The following is a 21,787-nucleotide window of genomic DNA, read 5'->3' as shown; positions in this document are numbered from 1 at the left end:
CTGCTACATTTCAATGTTAGACTTCAGTGTTATTTCTCACCTGGTATGTGCTTGACCTCATTCTTGATTTGGGATGAAAGCTGGGAGAAATTTACACAAAGTGATGGGTCACAGGATTTTTCTTTGGTTAGACATATTTCATACATGTGAAACAACTGCTTTGATGCAATATAGTGTCCATGTATGTGGCATACTCACTGACAGCCACGGCAGATTAGACAATCAATGTTACCCACATGTCCCACAGACCTTCCAGGTTTCCAAAAACATTACAGCCCACTCTACGATGTCCTCCAGTCCCTGAGGACTTGGGAGTCATCTGCACAATCATTTCTGCTTTAGAGTAATACAAAGGTTGACACTTGCCGCCACTCCAAGCATTTGGCACCAAAGTAAAATGACATAAATTCTCCTTAGTGTCCAGCTGCCCCCTCATCCATCAGGGATAAGAAGGGACCAGAAAGTGTTCCTTCCATTGCATCCACGAATCCTTTGCTTCTGGTACAGGCCAACATCAGTAGCATGACTGACATTCCCCTGATCGGAGGAGGTCTGAAGACCACCACAAACACCAAGTAAAAGCAAACATAAGCACATATGAGATAGTTAATGCAGAGAGCAAACTTCGTTTTCTTCCTTTTTATGATTTTAAATTCTTGGTTGCCCCCAGCTTAGTACTAGAAGGAATCTACCATTCGTGTGAGGCACATATAATCCATTTCTTCCCAGTGAACCCATGTCTGCAGTGGGGGAATCAGTGACTGCAGGAATGACCCAGTGGTCCCCAACGACCACAAGAAAGCCATTGGCAACCACGAGTACCTTGCTTACTTAGCTCTGTGACAGCCAGTCTTCGCTCTCAAGTTGACTCGAGTTGGAATCTCCAGGGAAATGTAAATCTGGGTATGTGTGCTTCCGAAGCTGTTTCCAGAGAGACTTAACTTGGGGGGAAGGCCTGCCCTGAATGTGGGTGACACGATCCCACAGGCTGGCGTCCAGGAGTCAATAAAAAGGAGAAAGCCAACTGAGCACCAGCACTCGGTCTCCCTGCTTCCTGACGACACGTGTAATGTGGCAGCTGCCTCATGCCCATGCCCTCCGCCTTTCCTGCCATAGAGAACTGGATTCTCTCAAATTGTAAGGCAAAAAAAACAAACCTTTACATCCGAAGTTGCTTCCTGTCCGGTATTTGATTACAGCAGCATGAAAAGTAACTGACACACCATTTCATACTCTGCACTCCCACTCTCTCCACTGACCCAAGAGTCAGTCACCTGACCACACCTGGGGTCTCAGGCTCCACTTCCCCCAAAAGCAAGCTTCAAGGAGCCATATGAAAGATCGCTTCAGCTGGGTAAATGCCCTCACCGGCGACAATCCAGGAAGAACCTCGTGACTTCTAGAATGATCTCCATCAGTGACCTCAAGCTGTCTTATCTCTGGTCACACTCAAAAGAGCAAAGGAAGCCCAAAATAAACAAGGCTTCAAAACTGATTGCTAGAAGTGGCTTTCCCAAAATTCCAGAAACCCACGAGGGCTAGCCCAGGCAGATAACATGACAATTACAGTTTCTAACTGTGTCATTTCCCATCACACATGATCACTGAGAGCAGACAGCAAGCATGCCTGCCTCAGACGCCACTCACCAATGCAGGCATGGACCCTCACAGACAGCTGTGTCCTCAGAATAATGCTGTTCTTCTTGCCCCGCCTAAGAGAGACAGGAGACAAAACACAGGTATCAGCAGAGGCAACGGCACCCAACAACCTGAATGTCAGCACACCCACCTAAAAGAGATGCCCAGCAAGCAGGGACCTAATCTAAACAAGAATATATCCCGAAATAGCATATCACAAGGCTTTAAAGGAACAAACATGGGAAACTTTGGCTTTTCTGGATTAGCATATGTGTTTTATCCCCAAGTCCACTTCCCAGAGTCTAGGTGGCCAGCGTGACCATGCGGGGAAGATTTTTAAATCTGAGCCCATGGAGTGAAATCCCTGGAATATAACAACACAATCTGCTTGCTCGTTCCCAGGGCTATTTTAAATTGTTTTATACATATATAGGAAAAGGGAACACATACTCCCATCTGGAAGAGCTGCTCTGTTGGTATCCGTTCAAGGTTGCCAGGGCTTCTCCTTTAAATTCTTACCGAAAGATGGAGTCCACCAAGGACACTTGCAGGCTACTTATGATTGGCCCTGGCAACATGCACACTCCCTACCTCACCTCAAATCTTCCTTGCCTTAGTTTCCAGGAGGAAGAAAGGGCCTGGAACCCCCAGCTCCATTCATACTGGGTCTGTCCTAGGTAGGCCCTTGTATGCAGAGAGAGAGCTGAGACTTGGCATAAAGTGTACAGTGGGAGATACCATGGGTCCTGACTACATGCAAGTAACAAGGGCCTTGAGACTAGAGAACACCAGGAAGCCTGCAGATGAAGGCAAGCTGGGAGAGCAAACCATCCAGGAACAGGAACATGGAGGTCCTCCTGTGACTGAATCCCTTCCCCATCCTCATCGCTTCTTCCAGGGCCTCAGTTGGGACAGAATCTGGCAGACCCTTCCAGCATCCTGGTCTTAGGATTGTGTAGGGAGGAGACACAGAACCCAAGTAGTGATGGCATCAATTATATGTTTCATTTTTGATTTTTTTTTTTTTTGGTTTTTCGAGACTGGGTTTCTCTGTGTAGTTTTGCGCCTTTTTTGAGCCCAGAAAAGAAGAGCATGCATGGCTTTAATTTATTACTAGAAAGGGAAGGGGGAAACCAGTTACATAGTCCTAGGAAACTATGTGGTGGCCTCCAGTCTTCAGTTGCCTGTGGATGTCATAGTGTTGTTTTTCTTCACAACAGAGTAGAACTTCTTTATCTAGTTATCTGTTGATGGACACCTAGGCTGGCTCCATGTCTTACTCATCATAACTCTCCCTCACATACTCAGAATCAAAAGACCTGTTTAAAGGGTAATTTCACCATCTGCAACTCTTCTGTTTCAGTACTCACCTGGGTCTTTACCTGTCCATGTACACAAGGCCCTACAACTGATGGGACCTGTGTGCATGAGGGAGGCGCAGGCTAGAAGCATGTTGTAGGGCAGTGACAAAACCCCACACTACATGGGGTTTAGGCAAAGGAAGGAAGCAGCCTAGGTCTTGGAAGGAATGAATAAAAGGCCCCAGGGGAGGAGATTTATAACCTCAATATTGAAACCTAATACCCTTAAAAAAAAAAGCACATGAAAAGGTAAGGCAGGAGCTGGAGTGGTTAAGAGCACTAGCTGCTCTTGCAGAGGACCCAGGTTCAGCTCCCGGCACCCACACTGTGGCTCACAACTGTGTGTAACTCCAGTTCCAGGGACCTGGTGTCATGTTCTGGCCTCTATGAGTACTGCACACACATACACAGCACACAGACATATATGCAGGCAAAACACCCATACACATAAAAATAAGTTAATCTTAAAAAAAAAAACCAAAAGATAAGACGCACAAATCCAAGAAAAGTATGGCAAACAACATTCAAGGGTAATACCAGGTGGTCAGACAAGGTTTCTCCTATGTGGTGGTTTGGATAGGTATGGCCCCCATAGGCTCATAGACTTGGATGCTTAGTCGCCAGAAAGTGGCACTATTAGGAGGTGTGGCCTTGTTGGAGAAAGTATATCACTGGGGGTGGGCTTTCAGGTTCAAATTCAAGCCAGGCCCAGTGTCTCTCTCTCTCTTCCTGCTGCCTGTGGATCCAGATGTAAAACTCTCAGCTCCTCCAGCATGCCTGCCTGTGTGCCACCATGCTTCCCGCCATGACAATAATGGACTGAACCTCTGAACCTATAAGCCAGCTCCAATTAAATGTTTTCCTTTATAAGAGTTGCTGTGGTCATGGTGTCTCTTCACAGCAATAGAAACCCTGACTAAGACATCCTAAGAACCCAGTTCAAGCAGTCCAATATGGCAACACACATGTGTGATCCTCAAGTTCAGACACGCACAATCACAGGAGCATCCATTGTGAGCCCCCTTTGACCCTCATGTCCCTCCCTCTTACATTCACACTCTAATGTAGATATGGTGGTAAAAGCTGGCTTTTTATGTATTTCTTTTGCAAACATTTATATTGGTGCCGTTATTCATTCTAGAAGTCATTTTACTGATTCCTTTGGCTTTTTAAAAAGAAATATCACATTAACTGCTGAAAAACAATCCCTAGGTGGCTCTAGCTGTAGCTCAATGTTACAGTGTTTCCTGGCATGTGAGAGGCTCTGGATTCAATCTCCAGTACTTAAAAATAAAAATAAAAAACCTCCTGCTGGGCATGGTAGGGCACACCTTTAATCCCAACATGTAGGAGGCAGAATTTGATCTGTGAGTTCTAGGCCAGCTAGGACTACGCTACACAAAATAAAAACAGACAAACAAACCAAAAAACCCCCTTAGTTTTCCAATAAATATGCTCTTTTAATTTTTTTAATTTATGTGTATGTAAACCTACATGAGTTTAAGTGTACCACAAGTGTTTAAAACTCCTTGGAGGCCAGAGGAGGGTGTCAGATCTTCTGGGTCTGGAATTATAGGTTGAGCTGCCATGTGGGTGCTAAGACCCATACCTACGTCCTCTGTAAAAGCAGTAAGTTCTCTTAACTCTGGTCTATCTGCCCAGATCTTCTTTTCTTTAATTTTATGACTACAGCTTTCAGAAGAAAGTGGATCCTGGTATCTTTTCCCAAGAAATGGGGTAATATGTCCATTTGGGTTCAGGAGAAAGCAATTACAGGCCAGCAAGATGGTACAGTGGGTAAAGGCACTTGATGCCAAGCCTGATGGTCTGAGTCTGATACCCAGGTCCACCCTACATGGTAGAAGAAGGGAACCAAATCCCACAAGTTATTCTCAACCTCCATATCCATACTGTGGCATATGCACATGCATGCACGCACACAATAGATAAATATAATTTTCAAATGTTAAAAAAGGTCCCAATAGTTCCTGATGTGTATGAAACACACAAACAGTATGTTGCAGATGAAGCTCTGAGTACTTTACACATGTCTTATCTTCACAAAATCACCAAGATTGATAGCACTAGCACTGTGCATTTTACAGATAAGAGAGACTTGAAGTTAAGATGGATCACTGAAGTCTCACAGGTAGGAAGTAACTGAGCTTGGACCCAACCTAACCAATGTGACCTGCACCCTGCTCCCTCCCTCCAGCTGCCTCACAGGTTGGTGTCCCTCTTTCATCCTCTTATTGCACAGAGTTGGTGCTAAACACAGTCTGACTAGGGCATGCACCACTGCCTGCTGCATTAAGGGAACAACGTGGAATTCCCACGGACAGCCCCAGGCAGCTGGCCTGGTCTGCAGCCTTTACACTCAAGTCTCCAACATCAGTCCTTACCTGAATGGCCAGCCTTTTGGCCACCTACCAATCTGAGTCTTGTCACTCCCCACAGCTACACAAGCCAGTTTCTTAAAAAAAATAAGCCTCGCTTGCCTTTAATCCCAGCACTCGGGAGGCAGAGCCACGTGGGTCTCTGTGAGTTCAAGGCCAGCCTGGTCTACAGCACGAGATTCAGAACAGGTACCAAAACAACACAGAGAAACCCTGTCTTGAAAAAAAAACAAAAACCATAAGCCTCTCTGCTGGCGAGAATGCAAGCAAGGGAAGCCTCACTGTGTGCTGGTGGAAATGTGGGCACAGCCACTATGAAAGCTCAAAAAGCCATTTATAGGAATGCCCATATACCTAGCAGTGGCCCTTCTGGGAATGTGCCCCAAAGAACCCAAGTCCGTGTATCACAGAGAGACCTGCACAGCGTGTTCATAGCTGCACTGCTCACAACAGCTAAGATCCCAAAGCAGTCTAGCTGTGGGAGGTGGGAGAGACCATGAAGTTAAAGGCTGAGGATGTGGACTGGGAAGGAAGAGGGGATATAGGTGAGTAACAGAGGGGGTGGATATAATCAAAGTCCATTGAATGCGTGTGTGCGAATATTATAAGGAAGGCCCAACTCTGTACGACCAACACATGCTAATAAAGCTAGCAGACAGCAGCAGATGACTGGTAGATGAGAAATAGACAGAAGAGAGATGAGACCCAATAGTCATGCTTCTCTGGAGCACCTTAGTGCAGACTTCAGCATGGAACTTTACAGGGCTTCCATATTCCAAGACTGAAATCAATGGAAGGTTGTCACGGCCCCCCCAGGAGCTCGAGAGGGTTCCTTGCTCCCTGCCACCTGCATGTTGGAACACTGCCCAGCTGCCACACCTGTGAGCCACTTCTCAGCTGCTGAGTCAGATGGGAATGCAGAAGCACCAGAACCTGGGGGCCAGGGCCAAAGGCAGTGTGTGAGGCCTGTGGCTCCAGGGACAGTGGGCTTCCTTTCTTATCGGTGCAGCTGATGCCAGGGACTCCCCAGCTTCCGAATCCCACTGCGTTTCCATCTGCAGGCCACACCCAAGGCCATCCCTTCCAGAGTGACAACAGGAAACCATCCAGAACAGACACAGGAATCAAAAAGACTCGATCAAGGTCCAAGTGTCAGGGATGTGAGGGCCAGAGCCCTACGCTTCCGTCAACTTCCCGGCCTCTCAGGAAGCACAAGTTTCTCTTGTAATGCTTATGGCCTTGGGGAAAGCACTCTCATTTGGGCAACTGAAACTCTTTAAAACCTGTGTTTACATTCCCAGCTCTCAGGAGAACATTTTCACAAGAAAAAAACACAGAAAGGCCTTGTCACGATAAGAACAGGGACCCACTTTGCCTCCCTGTGAGAGGCCAGAGCAGAGGCTTCGTCACAGTTTCCCGCCAACAGTAGAAATGCCACCCCATACCGTCCTCCAGGCATATAAGAAAATTTAAACTACTACTTCAGTCAAGGGTAGAGGAGGTATGTAAACATTCTGTAGAAGCAGGAACAGGCCCCTCAGCAGGTCTCCAGGGAGAACAGCCCCTAGCAAGCTTGCAGCACTGGAAGACCCACTGGGCACCCTGGCTCAGAGACAGCAGGGGGGTTGAATGAGTCATCTGCTGGTCAAAGGATAAAGCTACCTAAGTCTGAGTTGCTCAGAAGCTCAGAGCTCAAGCCAGAGATCCAGCCATCACTGCACTCATCTCCAGACATACACTGGTGTCCCCTAGGAGAGTGTGGAGCTAACAGCAGATGCTAACACCGGCTGGGTGAGCTGCATGGATGCCTCAGCCTCCCTCAGCCCAGCTCCCTCACATGGAAAATGGGACGCTAATGACGTCAGTTTTGGGCTGAGAATGTGAAGATTGCTGACTCGGGCCCTGTGCAGAGGTCGTGCCTGGCATGTGACAAAGGCTTGCTAATGTGAGGTGGCATCCTTGTCATCAATAGCCCCTGTGTGGGTCTCTCCTCTCCTGCCTTAATGCCCGCCTGTCCCCTCCACGTGTCCCGTTAATGCCCGCCTGTCCCCTCCGCGTGTCCCGTTAATGCCCGCCTGTCCCCTCTGTGTGTCCTGTTAATGCCCGCCTGTCCCCTCCGCATGTCCCGTTAATGCCCGCCTGTCCCCTCTGTGTTTCCTGTTAATGCCTGCCCATCCCCTCCATGTGTCCTGCTCCGTTCTCATCGGCCTTTTCCCATTCCCCCCACATCATGTCTTTCCCTTCCTCCTTTTTTCCACCTCCCAGTTTCCTGACTTCTCAGGAATCCACTGTGACAGTGTGTCACTGATCCTCTCTTGAGTTCAATTAAAGCTCAAAGGATTTAACATGGACACTGATGGGTATCCCTCCTGTGTGTGGCCCTGAGTGTGCTGGGCTCTGAGGATGGATGGGTCACCCACTTCACAGCATGTCATGAGGTGTCCCCAGATATACAGACTTACGTGTAGGTGCTTGATGGTACGTGTCCTGTGACCAAAGCACCAAGTCTATGTGCTCGAGGAAAAGAGACCTACCACCTTCAATACCCTGGACACTGCTCAGAGCAGCCACGAGCAGGCCCTGTATCCTTCTTCACTGTCCTCTCACTACAAAAGCTGTACCTTCTCCCTGAACCCTGTGGCCAGTGCAGTGTCTCTTCTATGGCCTTGCATTAGCATATTTTTAAGCTTTAATGAAGTATTCTTCAGGAATCATAAAATCTACCTGTTGCAAGTAGATGATTCAATAACATGGGGTCTGATTACACAGGGGCCTACTCATCGCCACAGTCTAACTTTTTAGCTGTCACTGTTCCCCACATACCCCAAGAGAAACCCCATGCCTATCTGTGGCCATTCCTCACTCCCACATCCAATTCCAGGAATTGCAAATGATCCCTCTCTGTGCTGGCTAGTTTTATGTCAACTTGACACAAGCTAGGGTTATCTGAAAGGAGAGACTCTACTGAAAAAAAAAGTCTCCATGAGATCCAGCTGTAGAGCATTTTCTTAGTGATTGATCAGGGAAGACAGCAGCCCATTGTGGGTGGGGTCATCCCTGGGCTCTATAAGAAAGCAAGCTGAGCAATCCAGTAAGCAGCACCCTTCCATGGCCTCTGCGTCAGCTCCTGCCTCCAGGTTCCTGCCCTATTTGAGTTCCTGTCTTGACTTCCTTCAATGATGGACTACAGTGTAGAAGTGTAAGCCAAATCAACCCTCTCCTCCACAATGCTTGTGGTCACAGTGTTTCATCCCAGCAGTAGAAACCCTAAGACCCTCTCTATAGAGACTTGCCTTTCTAACACTTCATGTAGATGGAACTGCATACATCACTTAGTCACTGATTTCCTTCACTTAGTCACATGTTCTTCAGGCCCATCTAGAATGGGACATGTATCCCAATGTGTGTTACTTTCCTCATTGCTGTGACCAAATGCCTGACAAGACGTAGAACAGGGACCATCCCTGGCAATTTATGGTAGGAAAAGCTCTACTTGGGCTCATGGTGGTGGGAGCAGCTGGTGACAGTGGCCTCAGGAACATCAGGCTGCTTGCTCACAACTTTGCAGACCAGGAAGCAGAGAGATATTGGGCCAGAAGTAAGACTGGGGTATTAGCCCACCCCACAACAACATGTTCCCCAGCTAGGCACCCCTCCCAATGGTTCCATGGCTGCCAAAAACAGAGCCACCAACTGGGGACCAAGTGTTCATACACAGGAGCCTGTGGGGGACACTGCACCCCCACACTATGACATCATACCTTTCTCCTTATGTTGGTGCTGTCCCACCGCACGCACAGACCACTTGCTTTGCAAATTCTTCAGCTAATGGGCATTTGGGATCCTTCTCCTTTGGGGCTATTATAAATAATAGCTCAGGGAGCATCTGTGTACAGATCATCGCATAGACAAATGCTTCATCCCTCGGGGATATATCTAGAAGTAGAATTGCTGGGCTGTGTGGTCATTTGTGTTTAACATTTTAAGAAACCATCGGGCTGTTGTTCAAAGGGGCTGTGCCACTTTACATTCCCACCAGCAGTGCATTGGGTGTCCCGTTTCACCACTTCCCCTCAACACATGCCACCATCTGTTACTGTGATTTGAGCCAGGCCCATCAGTGTACAGTAGGACCTCACTGAGGTTTTGACTTGAATTTCCCCCGTGACTTAGAATGTGGAGCAGCTTTTCACATGCTTCCCGGTCATTCGTGTGCCTTATCGGCCATTTGGGTGTCTTGTTGGGATAAATGCCTATTCAAACCTTTTCCCCGTTTATAATTACCCCTTTGTCATTGAGTTGCAAGAGCTCTTTACATATTCTGATAAGTGATTTACAGGTACATGATTTACAAGTTTTCTCATTCCTTACCACCTATCAAGGACATTTTTTAAAGGAGAAATTGTTTTTAATTTGGATGACTCCAGTTTGCTTTGTCACCTGTGTTTCCCATCGTCTCTAACACTGTTGGTTTACCTCACCGGGGGTCACGGAGACCCGAACCTGCTTTCTCTTCCATGCTTTGAGCTGTCACATTTCAGACAGAGATCCGTTCCCAGCTGGGTTTCTATTTGTGGCAAAGGCCCCTCGCATTTCACTGCCCTCGCGGTCGAAACTCAGGCCTCCTCAAGGGACAGAGGTTTGTTTGGCCCCAGCTCTCATCAAATGCTGCTGCCACCCTGTCAGCCACTCCTCCCTTCTGCTTGCTCTGTCCCAGGACACCCTGAACCTCCTCTTGCGGGGCTCTCTCTCCTCCTATCACCATGCCTAATGTCCTTACCTGTCCCTTTTTTAGACTTTTACCCCCTCCCCTTACTGAGGCGGACGCTGCTGGTTACAGACCTGATAACCACACTTCCTCTCTGCCTTATACAAAGAACATAAGCTAAGGCGGGGGTGGGCATCCTCCCCAGCATGGCTCTCTTATCCCAGAGAAAGGAATGGAAGTTGCCGGTAGAGTTTCTAAAAAGCTCTTTAAAGGGGAAAAATATGTAGTTGGCTGTGGGAGTCTGTGGGAGTCCAGCTCTGATCTTCTCCCACCTAACGAAAGGTTTCTTAGGCGGAGGAAAGAGGAATGAGAAAGCATCAGAAAGATAGACCTAGACGATGAGGAGAAAGACAGACACAGGATAGCTTCGGGAGGGCCCTGGGTCAATAGCCAGCCGCCACTAGGTTTAGTCAAAAGGGAGACTAATATGCCAAGAGGAGAGGCAAAAGACCTCCCCCTTGCAAGATCAAAGCACATCGTACAGCCAAGTGTGGACCCTTCCAAACACCTGGTAACCACGCCCCTGGCCAAATCATCCCCATTATGCAGCCCTGCTGGGTAAAGCAAGCTCAGAATCTCTGACCCTGAGTAATTTCGGCCCCCACAGTTGGCACCAAGATTTCTCTTCACCTGACCTGTCTGAAACAGGAAGCAATGGCTACCACCCAATATTCACAGAGATAAAGGGAAGCCAGGTGAACATAAACCCGTGGTGTGTGGTGTGACATGAGCCTGAGTCCTAGCCGGCGTGATCACGTGTCCACAGGAAAGAGCTTGCAAGCACTTTGTCCCTTTCATCCTTTCTGGCGTCCTGGATGCCGATGAGATAATGTACTAGAGCAGTCACTCTGATCCGGCAATGGGGCCCTCATCTGAAGAATGCTATCACTGTTTTGCCATTCCCCAAGAGTATCAGACTCTGAGTGTTTTTTAAAAAGCAAGAAAAAAAAAGAGAATAGAATTGTTTCAACTTATAGATTTGGGGATATCCTGATTTGCAAGAAACAAAACCATCCTCCAACCAGCACATGCCTTAGGGCCCTGAAGGAATCCTAGGCAGAGCCAGCAGACTATTAACTATGGTGGAGCAGGAAAGGAAAAGCAGCCCGTGTCCCTAGGGACACGACGGACTTACTCTGTGACCCTGCCTACTGGCCACAGTTTTCCTAGAGAGCTTGGAGGTTTACCAAGAAATCTTCTTTGAAAGTTCTAGAAGGGGAGTACAAGATGTGCTACTTGCATATCTTGGCTTAGGAACAAACAGTTTTCCACTAAAGAAGGTCATCATCTTTAACTGGAGGTGTAGCTTTGGGAGGTTTGGGAGGAGTACATGTGGGACAGTGAAGGATGAAGGGGACACTCACCCAGCCAGCCAAATCAGCCTGGCAATTGACGGGTGCCACGCCACAGCCAGACTGCCTCATTAAAAAGAAAAAAAGGTACACTGAAAGTAGCAATAGGGGCTAGAGAGATGGCTCAGGGATTGGGAGCTTTGGCTGCTCTTCCAGAAGACCTGGGTTCAACTCCCAGCATGCACATGGCAGCTCACAACTGTCTGTAACTCCAGTTCTAGGGAATCTGGTACCCTCACACCAACATACATGCAGGCAAAACACCAATGTACACGTGGTGGTTTGAAAGAAAATGGCGCCCAAAGGCAGTGGCGTTATTAGGAGGTATGCCCTTGCCGGAGTAGGTGTGGCCTTGTTGGAGGAAGTGTGTCACTGTAGCGGTGGGCTTTGAGGTCTCCCTTGCTCGAGCTACACCCAATGAAACAGACCACTTCCTATTGCCTGCAAGTAAAGATGTAGGACACTCGGCTACATCTCCAGCATCATGTCTGCCTGCACTCCATCACGTCACAGCATGATGACAATGGACTGAACCTCTGAAAATGTAAGCCACTCCAGTTAAATGTTTTCCTTTATAAAAGCTGCTGTGGTCCATGGCATCTCTTCACAGCAATAGAAACCCTAACTAAGACAGCACATAAAAATAAAATACTAAAAAAAAGAAAAAGTAGAGATCGTTCCTTGATAATGCTCACTACACAGAGAGAGCTCTGTCACCAATACATTACACAGGTATGGTCACATTTGTCACAACAGCTGAGCCAACCATGAAGTCACAATTTGTCTTATGCTGTTGTGTCTATTTCCAGTCTCCCAGTTGACCCTAAAACACCCATCCACAGGCAAACCTTCGTTTCTCCCTGCCCACCTACCCAATCCCGACAATCACTAATTTTTCAAATTTTGAGACAGTCTCATTATATAACCCAGGCTGGTCTTGAACTTACAGTGATCCTCCTGCCTCAGCCTCCAAAGAGCTATGATTACCTCAACCACCACCTGACTACACTGATCCTTCTCCTAACTCTACAGACTAGCTTTCTCAACTGTCACACGGCTTAAATCGCTCTCCAACAGCTTTTTCAGACTTTATAAGATGGATTTGTCTCCTCTATCTTTTCTATCCTGATAGCTTATTTCTAAATATTCATCATAGGGTTTCCCTACACTCTACCCACCTACTAAAGACATCTTGGCTGCTACTGGATACTGGAAATCATAAGTAAAGCTGCTGTGAATATCCTTGTGCAGATTTTGTGTGAACTTGGGCTTTATCCTCATTTGAGCATTCATTGCTAAAAGTCCATTGCTAAAGCAAGGCCATAGTTAGCTTGTGAGAAACCATGAGATTGCCTTCCAAAAAGATGGCACCATTTGGCAGTCCCACCAGTCATGCACAAATGTCAGGTGGTTCCACATCCTCGCCTACACTGGGTTTGGTCGGCAGATGTGATGTGCTAATAGCTGTCCATAGTATCTTAAGGCAATATGTGGCTCCCTGGCGGTACCTTTACCTACTTACCCGAGTGCCTCCTTTCCTTTCCCTGCTCTGTGCCAGGGTTGTTTTCTTAGTGCTGAGTTTGAAGATTCTTTTCATATTTTAAACACATGTCCTTTATCTAATTTGTGTTTTAAAAGACTTTTCTCTCTCAATCTATGGCTTTGCTGCTCAGTCTTTAATATTCACTTTTGTGTGATAAATGTAAAACTTTTAAGCCAGCGTTATCTGGGATGCTACATGCAGCTGCATATAGTTCTGGGCTACAGTGGTAAGGGTCCAGATGCTGCCACTTGAGCAACTGCTACAGCCAGGCCTGGCCCTCTCCCCTGCTCTGTGCTGGCCTCAGGTGCAAGGGCTCTTCTCACCTGGCTCCAGGCCCAATGATCTCAGCTTTGCCTGCTCTTGCCACACCTCCAACTACCATGGCCAAGCTCTCCCCTCTCAAGTCCCCCTTACTCCACAATTTCACCCCTTCTCAGCATGGTCCCCCTCTTTGTACACTGTTTCCCTAATGTCACAAGCCAATTGCATAATTCTGTTCACCTCTATGCAAGCTGATACCATACATGTGTCATGGCTTCCCACTCTTCCATCCACTGGTCCAGGCCCCAGCGCTCAGCTATCAGGTTTGGGTCACTCCTTTCTCATCTCCATGGTGAGCCACATCTGACTGACATCTACTCCATAGTCTTCCCACTGCCTGCCTTGCCTCCTTCCATCCATCCCTAACGCCAAGCCTTCATAATCATGCTTCTGAGAAGGCTCTTTCCACATAGGTCATTTGTTAAAGTAGCTCAACCAATCACACAGTCTACACCAGTGATTCTCAACATGTTGGGTCATGACCCCTCACAGGGATATCCTAAGACCATCAGAAATCACAAAATACATTATGATTCATTGCTGTGGAATAATGCCCTTGTACACTGATTTAATAAAATGCTGATTGGCCAGTAGCCAGGCAGGAAGTATAGGCAAGGCCAGCAGAAGAGATGAATGCTGGGAAGAGGAAGAGCTGAGTCAGGAGTCACCAGCCAGACACAGAAGAAACAAGGTGATAAGGCAAAAGAAGCAAGATGATAAGGTACCAAGCCACATGGCTAAACATAGATAAGAATGATGGGTTAATTTAAGTGTAAGAGCTAGTTAGTAATAAGCCTGAGCTAATGGCCAAGCAGTTACAATTAATATAAGCCTCTGTGTGTGTTCACTTGGGGGACACAAGTGGGAGAGATTTATCCCAACCACCAGATAGCCAGGACACAGGAAAACTTCCAGCTATAATTCATAATAATAGCAAAATTGCAATTATGAAGTAGCAACAAAAATTATTTTATGGTTGGGGGTCTGTACAACATGAGGAACTACATTAAAGGGTTGCAGCATTAGAAAGTTGGGAACCACTGCTCTACATTACAGTTCACTCAACTGAAGCAACACATTGGACTCAGTTGAAGATACTTTAAAAATCATTCTGCCTGGGCCCAGCCCCAGACTCTTCATTTCCCAGGCCTGAGGTGGGGTCTGCAAAGAGTTCTGTTAAAAGCACTCCAGGTGGTGGAATTCATCTCTAAGAGACGGAGAGCCTGCACCAGAGGTTCCCTAACCACATATCCAAACGCTGGCACAGCTCATTTAAAACACAGGATTCCAGACCTCACTGCAGAGCTCTGAAGCTGGGATGGAGAGGTCAGCATGTGGGAGAAGCTACCATCCAGTATATTCTGAGGCATCCTGCCTAGAACTAGCCCAGAGGTGGTGAGCAGGGGTTTGGAGCCACCCCACTTAGTCCTACTGAATCATCCCAGATGTCCTCTTATTTGCAAGGCCACTTTCCTCCCCGTGCAGGCAGGCAGCTGGCGATGGTCTACGCAGTTCTGTAGTAGTCATAGAATTCTAACACTATTAAAGATGAACTAAGGTTGCAGTCAAGTCCTACAATGCAGCACAGGCAAGCACTGCCAGAAACATCTTGGACTGATGGCACATTTTGATTTTGAATCCATTTTCACCATATTTAGAAACCTTTTACTGCTACCAAAATTTTCATGACCTCCACATGCCATCTATGGTCATATGGAGTCAGTACCCACAGTTTAAGAACTGCTCTGCACAGCTCTACATGTCCATAGCTTCCGAGCCACCCCATTTCAATTTCCATGTCTCCAAATTCTGGCTATAGTTGCCAACAACTGTGAGTCCTAAGCATGAATATGGAGAATTGGGACTAGCTTACTGTTTTATATACAACATCATATTGCACCTAGAAACAATAAAAGATCGTGATTGTACTATCCATCTTTATAGGGAACTAGAGGTTCAGAGAGTTAAAATTATATTCCACAGTTCACACAGAGATGACATTAACCATAAAGTCATCACTATACAGAACCACTGAGATGGCTGTCACTGCTCCATGCCTGGGATCCACACGGTGAAAGACAAGAACCAACACCCTCACCACTTGCCTTAGTTTGGTTGTCTGTTAACTCAGGAAGGAAAGGGTTTATTTCAGCTTACACTTCCAGGTTAACAGTCCATCATCAAGGGAAGTTAAGGCAGAAACTGAAGTGGACTCTACAGGGAAACTAATTCCTGGCTTGCTTCTTTTGGATTGCTTCTTTACATAGCCCAGGCCCACCTACTTGGGAAGGACACCACCCACCAAGGGCAGGTTGCTCCTATATCAATTAACAATTTAGAAAATGCCCTCACAGACACATCCACAGGCCAATCTGTTGGAGCCAATTCCTCAACTGAGGGTCCTTCTTCCCAGATGACTGTAATTTGTGTCAAATTGATAAGAACCAAGCAGCACAGCCTCTCCACAATGCTGCCTTCCTGGAGTTACAGAAAAACCCAGCAGAGTGCCTGATATATGGGTAGGAAAGGAGTGCTAGGTATCTTTATTCTATAAATAAATTTTATAAATAGCTTCATTTTGTGAGTTTCTATCAGAAGAGTGCTTGCCTAAGGTCACACAGTAGCAGAGTCAGGAACAATCTAAAGGCTCCAGGCCTGTTTCCACTGCACTATGCCATGCTTGCTGACTTCCCTGGCCTTAGGGGCCACAGACCCTGCTCAGTTTTGCTCATATAATAATTGCTTTGTCCTTCCTCCATTGGAGGTCCTTCTCCTTTTCTCTGGTTAGCTAGGGCTCAAGTGGTAATTCCCAACAAGTGAGTTAATTTTTAGTCTGGGCATAAAGGACCAAAAGCAGTGGACGGGAACAAAGAAATGATTCCTCCAGCAAGGGAGCTCACTCCAAACACACCACAGGAAAATGCCACAACTTCATACACCTTAATCTTTAGACCATCCTCCTATAATTTATGCAAAAATAGTACTCCTTTGGCCATGTGCATACCTCAAAAGGGCAGGTCTTAACTAGGAAACATTATATTTTAACCCTTGATCATGGGAGACATGAATCCTCAGTTACATAAACTTTGCCAAATGCTACACACCTAAGGGAGGACCCAGGAGAGAGACTAAGTGCAAGTGACATGACAAATGGACACAGGTACCTGCTACCTGCATAGGGGAGGGTCCTGAAGCTGCTTGCTACACAGCAACGAGGGATGTGCCGGGCACCTAATGGCTCAAGGATAGCAATTCTCCTGTACGGGGAACAGTGTGACCCAGCTGTCCCAGGCCACTATTCTGCTGGGCCTTCTGCTGCACAGACCCAGGACAAACAAGTCTCCCACTAAGAGATCAGATGCGGTTTTTCTCACACTGCATCTTGGGTATGTTACAAAAGACAAGGTATAATCACTAGGAAGGAATATCATTTCGAAGACATACCAAAGCCTCTGGGGTGAATTTGGGACACATCTGTCAAATGTGTTCCTACCCATCATCTTTTGGGTTGTCTGCTTCAGTCTGAAGTTTTCATGCCTTGGGCCCCTTTCTTGTTGTGTTATCGTGCATTCTCTCAGCATCTCTTGATGTGAAGGGAACAGAAATGGGATCCCAGCTTATGTTAGTTAGAATCCATCACTGTGACAAACACCTGAGAAAACCTAGTTAAGAGGGGAAAGATGTGTACTGGCCCATGGTTTCGGGATTTCTATGCCATCATGGTCTGGAGAACATGGCCAAGCAAAGCAGCTCCTACCATGGAGGGCAAGAAGCAGGGAGACAGAATGCCTGTGCTATCAGTATTTCTCTTCTTTCCCCTTTTATTCCATCTGGACTCCCAGCCTGCACCCATGGGGTCTCCCCCTTTAGTCAACTCTCTGTAAATTCACTCCCGGGTGGACACAGCAAGGGCTGTGCCTTATTAATCTCCTAGGCAGCCCTCAGTCCAAATAGCTTAATACATTAGCACTTTTTTTCTTGCACTGCCAAATCATTCAAGTTTTTATATAAAAAAAGAATCAGACAGGATATGGTTTTTAAGCATGACTCTCCTAGAGACATTTTTCAAGTTGACATTCAAGGTTAACCACCACACGTCTCTGCCTATTGGATGGGCTTCTGGCCAGGTGAATACTCAAACGGGAACAAATGAAAAGACAAGCACCAGGCCCTACCCCAGGGAGCATGGTTTGCACTCCCCAGCCTTCTAGTACCATCTGTGGAGAAGCCTGTGGCATCTGGATGCTGGTGTCACCCATGAGATATAGCATCAAGATGGATGATGGCAGCAAGATATCTTCTCTTCTCTGGTACCCAGATGCAGTGTGGCTGGACTGTCCCCACTGAAGGAAGTGGTGTAGATCAAGACAAGTGGCATTGCATGAACCAGCCTCATGTCACCACAGGTGCAGATGTCCTGCTGTGTAGGACCTCACATGCCTTTGCCATAGCTCCTGGGGTAGCAGAGAGGTGCCGACTCTGGACTCAGCCCCACTGTGTATATACCTGGCGCACCTCCTGGGATGTGTGACCTAACTTCTGACCTTCAGTTGTCTCTGATGAAAAAATAGAGCCAACAAAATCCAACTACTACTAAATCCTCCAACTAACTATTCAGAAGGTTCTGTAACTGGGGAGCCTCAGTGCGTTATTTTCCCTTCACCTTTATTCTAATATTGCCGCTAATACATTAGCGCTTTATTCTTGCATTGCCACATTACTCAAGTTTTTATTGAAAAAAATAAAAGCCAGGCAGGGCATGGTCTTTAAGCATTACTCCACTAGAGACATTTTTCAAGTTGACAATGATCTACTACTCATAACACTCCTGGGGTCTGATCAATGAGCCATGAAGGCATCCAATGAGACTGTCACTCTAGCCAGTATTCTGACATCTGCAAAGGCATATCATTGTCAGAATAGGGAAAAAGAAAAGAGAAAAAAAAAACATTGCAATGGAATTTCCCCTGAATATTGGTCCCATAATCCTTTAACGTCCATTTTTCAAATACTGGTGAAGGCCGGCAATGTGGTTCAGTTGGTAGAGTGCTTGTCTGACATGCACAAAGCCCTAGGTTCAGTCCCCAATGCTTGGGAGGTGAAAGCAGGAGGAGAGGAAGTTCAAGGTCATCTTCTGTTATTACAAGTTTGAGGTCCAGCCTGGGCTACACGAAAGCCTATCTGAAAGATAAATGGAAATCATGCTGATGAGCAGTTGCTGGGGAGACCCCTCTTGCATCGGCAGCCTGTGAAGCACCCCGAGAGTTTACCCATACGCTATTTGTGTGGCCCTTGCGCCACTCTGACAACAACCAGGATGTCTTCAAAGGACTTTGCTTGATCCTACAAAGTACCTTGACCTTTCTGATGACCCCAGTCATGCCACATAGGAATTCATTCTAAGACTTTGCCATCCTCCAGTGTTTAAAAATGGCTGTACAGTGCTGAGAAATGCTAGGTGCTGGGCATTCATTAAGACAGGCACAGTTCTGATCTCATGGGGTTCAATCAGAAGAGAAGAGGGACACATAGAGGAATAATGATCTTAAACTAGGAAGGCAGTTAAAGTGGCAGAAGCCAGGAAGTCATCAGGGCATACTGAAGCCAGAGACCTACCTGAGAGTAACACAAGAAAGTTCCAATGTGTCCCCGTTATTCACACTCTACATGAAAAAGCAATACTCTCAGCTACTATCTCCCTGACTATATTCTTAGTTTGGCTAAGAGAGTGTCAGATAGCTTTGAGGCTCTCTGAACACCAGATTACAACAGCTGAGGGTGACCTGGGAAGCATCAGGAACTCTGTGAAGGTCTAGGAGGAGGAAGGTGATACAATCAGAGCTGTGTGTGGTTCAAGGTGGATGAGGGACAGGAAGAGAGGCAGCTCCATCAGATGGCTCTGTCATTATCTCAGGTGACACAGGAAGGCTGGTTATCTGCATGTGTAGTCCAACAGAGGTTTCACTTTCTATATACCTCTCTGATTTATTGCCCTATCCTTCAGGATAACAATCCATTGTATTGTGCAATCCAGATGTAGGCTAAGAAATAACTTACGTTGATTAACATAATTAATTAATAATTATTTTACCCACAGTAATCAGTAGAAAAGATTATATTCCATAAAACTACCAGGATACCTGCCAAGAAAATGAAATTATCAGCTAAATTATTGGAAACAGTGTTTAAAACAGCTGCTGATCCACAAAAATCTAGAGAATGTTGATTTGTTATACTTTGGTTAAAAAATCCCTTAAAAGAGAATGCTGTGTGCTCAATTAACCCATTCCAGAAACTTCTCTTAAGCCAGGCTACCCGCAAGGAGCAAAGTCCCTCAAGATAGAAAAGATCTACAGTCACCAACAAGGACTAGATTCTAAGTGAAGGTCAAGGCCAAAGTGATTTCTCCAAAACATTTTAAGACTTCAGCGCACCAGCTCTGGCAGTGAGGGGGACCGATGAGCAGGGACAATGGTTGTACTTACCCTGTGTCATCCTGGAAGCCTTCCAGCTCATCCCGCTGTTCCGCCAGTGTGGCCTCCAGATCCAGGTAAGCACCATTGTGGGACAGCTGCAGGGTACAGTCATCGAGCTAGGAGAGAACGAAGGAGTTAGTCCCAGCCATCTCCTTGGATGGGAACCATCAAGTCACCTTAAGTTGCCCTCACGGGCTTTTTAAAAATCCAGCGTTACTCTGAACTGTGATGTGAAGCTGGAGGAGGGAATACACTAGTGTAAGTACACTGGATTGGGATTGGTACAAGTAGACAGGAGTATCTGTCAGAGGGCTGGCATTGCCCCAAGTTGTTAAGATTCTCAAGTTGTAGTTGACAGCATTTTGCTGTATTTAGAATGATTACTTACACTTAAAAATACAGGTAAATTATTTTTCCAAAGACTGAGATTAATATTATGAGGAAACCAAGTGTATAATGTCATGTTTGCCTCCTTGACTTGTCAGGATGGCTCTTATTGTTCATCTGGTTGGTAAGTCAAAACCCTAGTTGCAAAATGCAGGCAAGCAGCAGCTCACGGCTGAAATTGCAGTCCAGCAGGGGCAGAGACAAGAAAAGAGGTAGGAGAGTATGCTGCCGATCACAACCGTAGTCCTGCCTAATGGGACTGGTCGGCTCCATTTTGAATTTCTAGTTTTATTCCCAGAAGCCTCAAGTGAACACTGAATCTTCTTTCCTGGTCCCCACAGCCTTCCAGGGATCTGCCTCAACATGTTCTGTGTCAAGCCCCAAAGAACAACAGGAAACCCCACAATTTTCCCAGCCTATGGCAACAGCTCCTCAGGCCTCAGCCTAATTGCCTGACCCCACCATTCCCCTCCTCACATTCCAGACATCACTAACTACCACCATTTCCAGAATACCGTCTTAACAAAATTATGTATCTGACCCAGGCAGGACACCAAAGAACACAGAGAGGCTTCCTTCCCTCAGAGATACGGTTTCATTGAATGAGTGGGGCAGACAAATGGACTGTAGATTAGAATAAGACACAAGTTAGATCAGCTGCCAGTCAGTGGATGCTCTTGCTTAGTTTATTCTCCAGTGACTGCTTCAACAGAGATGCCAAAACCCTCTATAATACTGCCCAACTCCCCACCCAGACGAAGACTATCATTGTTTCCTAGCCAAATGTCACCAACTTGATCCCCTAATTAAAGGGTGAACAAGCCCCTGTACATTTGGGCTAGTGAATGTCTCAACTGAAAGAGAAGAGGTGAACATGGGCCTCTTAGTCCCTGAAGAGGAACACGTGGGGTATGGCAAATAGGGATACTGACTGCCCTGGGACAGACTGCCTTGGGGACGTGGTGTGCATAGAGACTAATATGCCAAGAGAGTCAACACACTGCCAAAGCTATGCCATGATACATACCCAGCCTCACCATGACACCCAAGACACAAGATTAATATTTAAACTATCATGGTGTGAGCCAAGGAGCATGGGTAAAAAGCACTGGGGCTAGAACAACATAGGGAAATCTCCTGGATAGTTCAGAGTTCAGGAGGCAGCTTCAGGTCTCACTTTCACAAAGTGGTAGATGCCTGTATTAGTTACTTTGTTCACGGCTGTGACAAAGATACTCTGGGAAGGGTTTGTTTTGACTTGTGGTTGAGGAGGGGATACACTCCATTAGGTCTGGAAGGTGTGGGAACAGGAACGAGAAGCAGCCGGTCACTGCGTTAGGTGAGGAAGCAGAGGGGCGAATGCTGGAGCTCAACACACTTCCTCCTTTGATCTAAAACCCAAGCCCTCAAGATGGTACCACCCACATCCAAGATGGGGACTCCCTTCCTCAGGGAAACCTTCCTGGAAACATCCCTGTGGACAAACTCTGAGGTGTGTCTCCCTGGAGATTCAAGTTGCCAACAAAGATTAACCATTTCAACCTG

General features: G+C 46.6%; 1 protein-coding gene across 1 annotated transcript in view; it reads right to left on the bottom strand.

Moving 5' to 3' along the window:
- The window catches only part of Fhod3 (formin homology 2 domain containing 3), a 428,818-nt gene that overhangs the window by 364,544 nt on the left and 42,487 nt on the right, over positions 1-21,787 (bottom strand). The window contains 2 exon segments of the mRNA XM_059246707.1: positions 1,648-1,712; positions 19,865-19,971. Coding sequence (XP_059102690.1) covers positions 1,648-1,712; positions 19,865-19,971 — 172 coding nt within the window.

This window comes from Peromyscus eremicus, chromosome 19, assembly GCF_949786415.1.
Source record: "Peromyscus eremicus chromosome 19, PerEre_H2_v1, whole genome shotgun sequence".
NCBI lineage: Eukaryota > Metazoa > Chordata > Mammalia > Rodentia > Cricetidae > Peromyscus > Peromyscus eremicus.
This window is presented reverse-complemented; position numbering and strand designations above follow the sequence as displayed.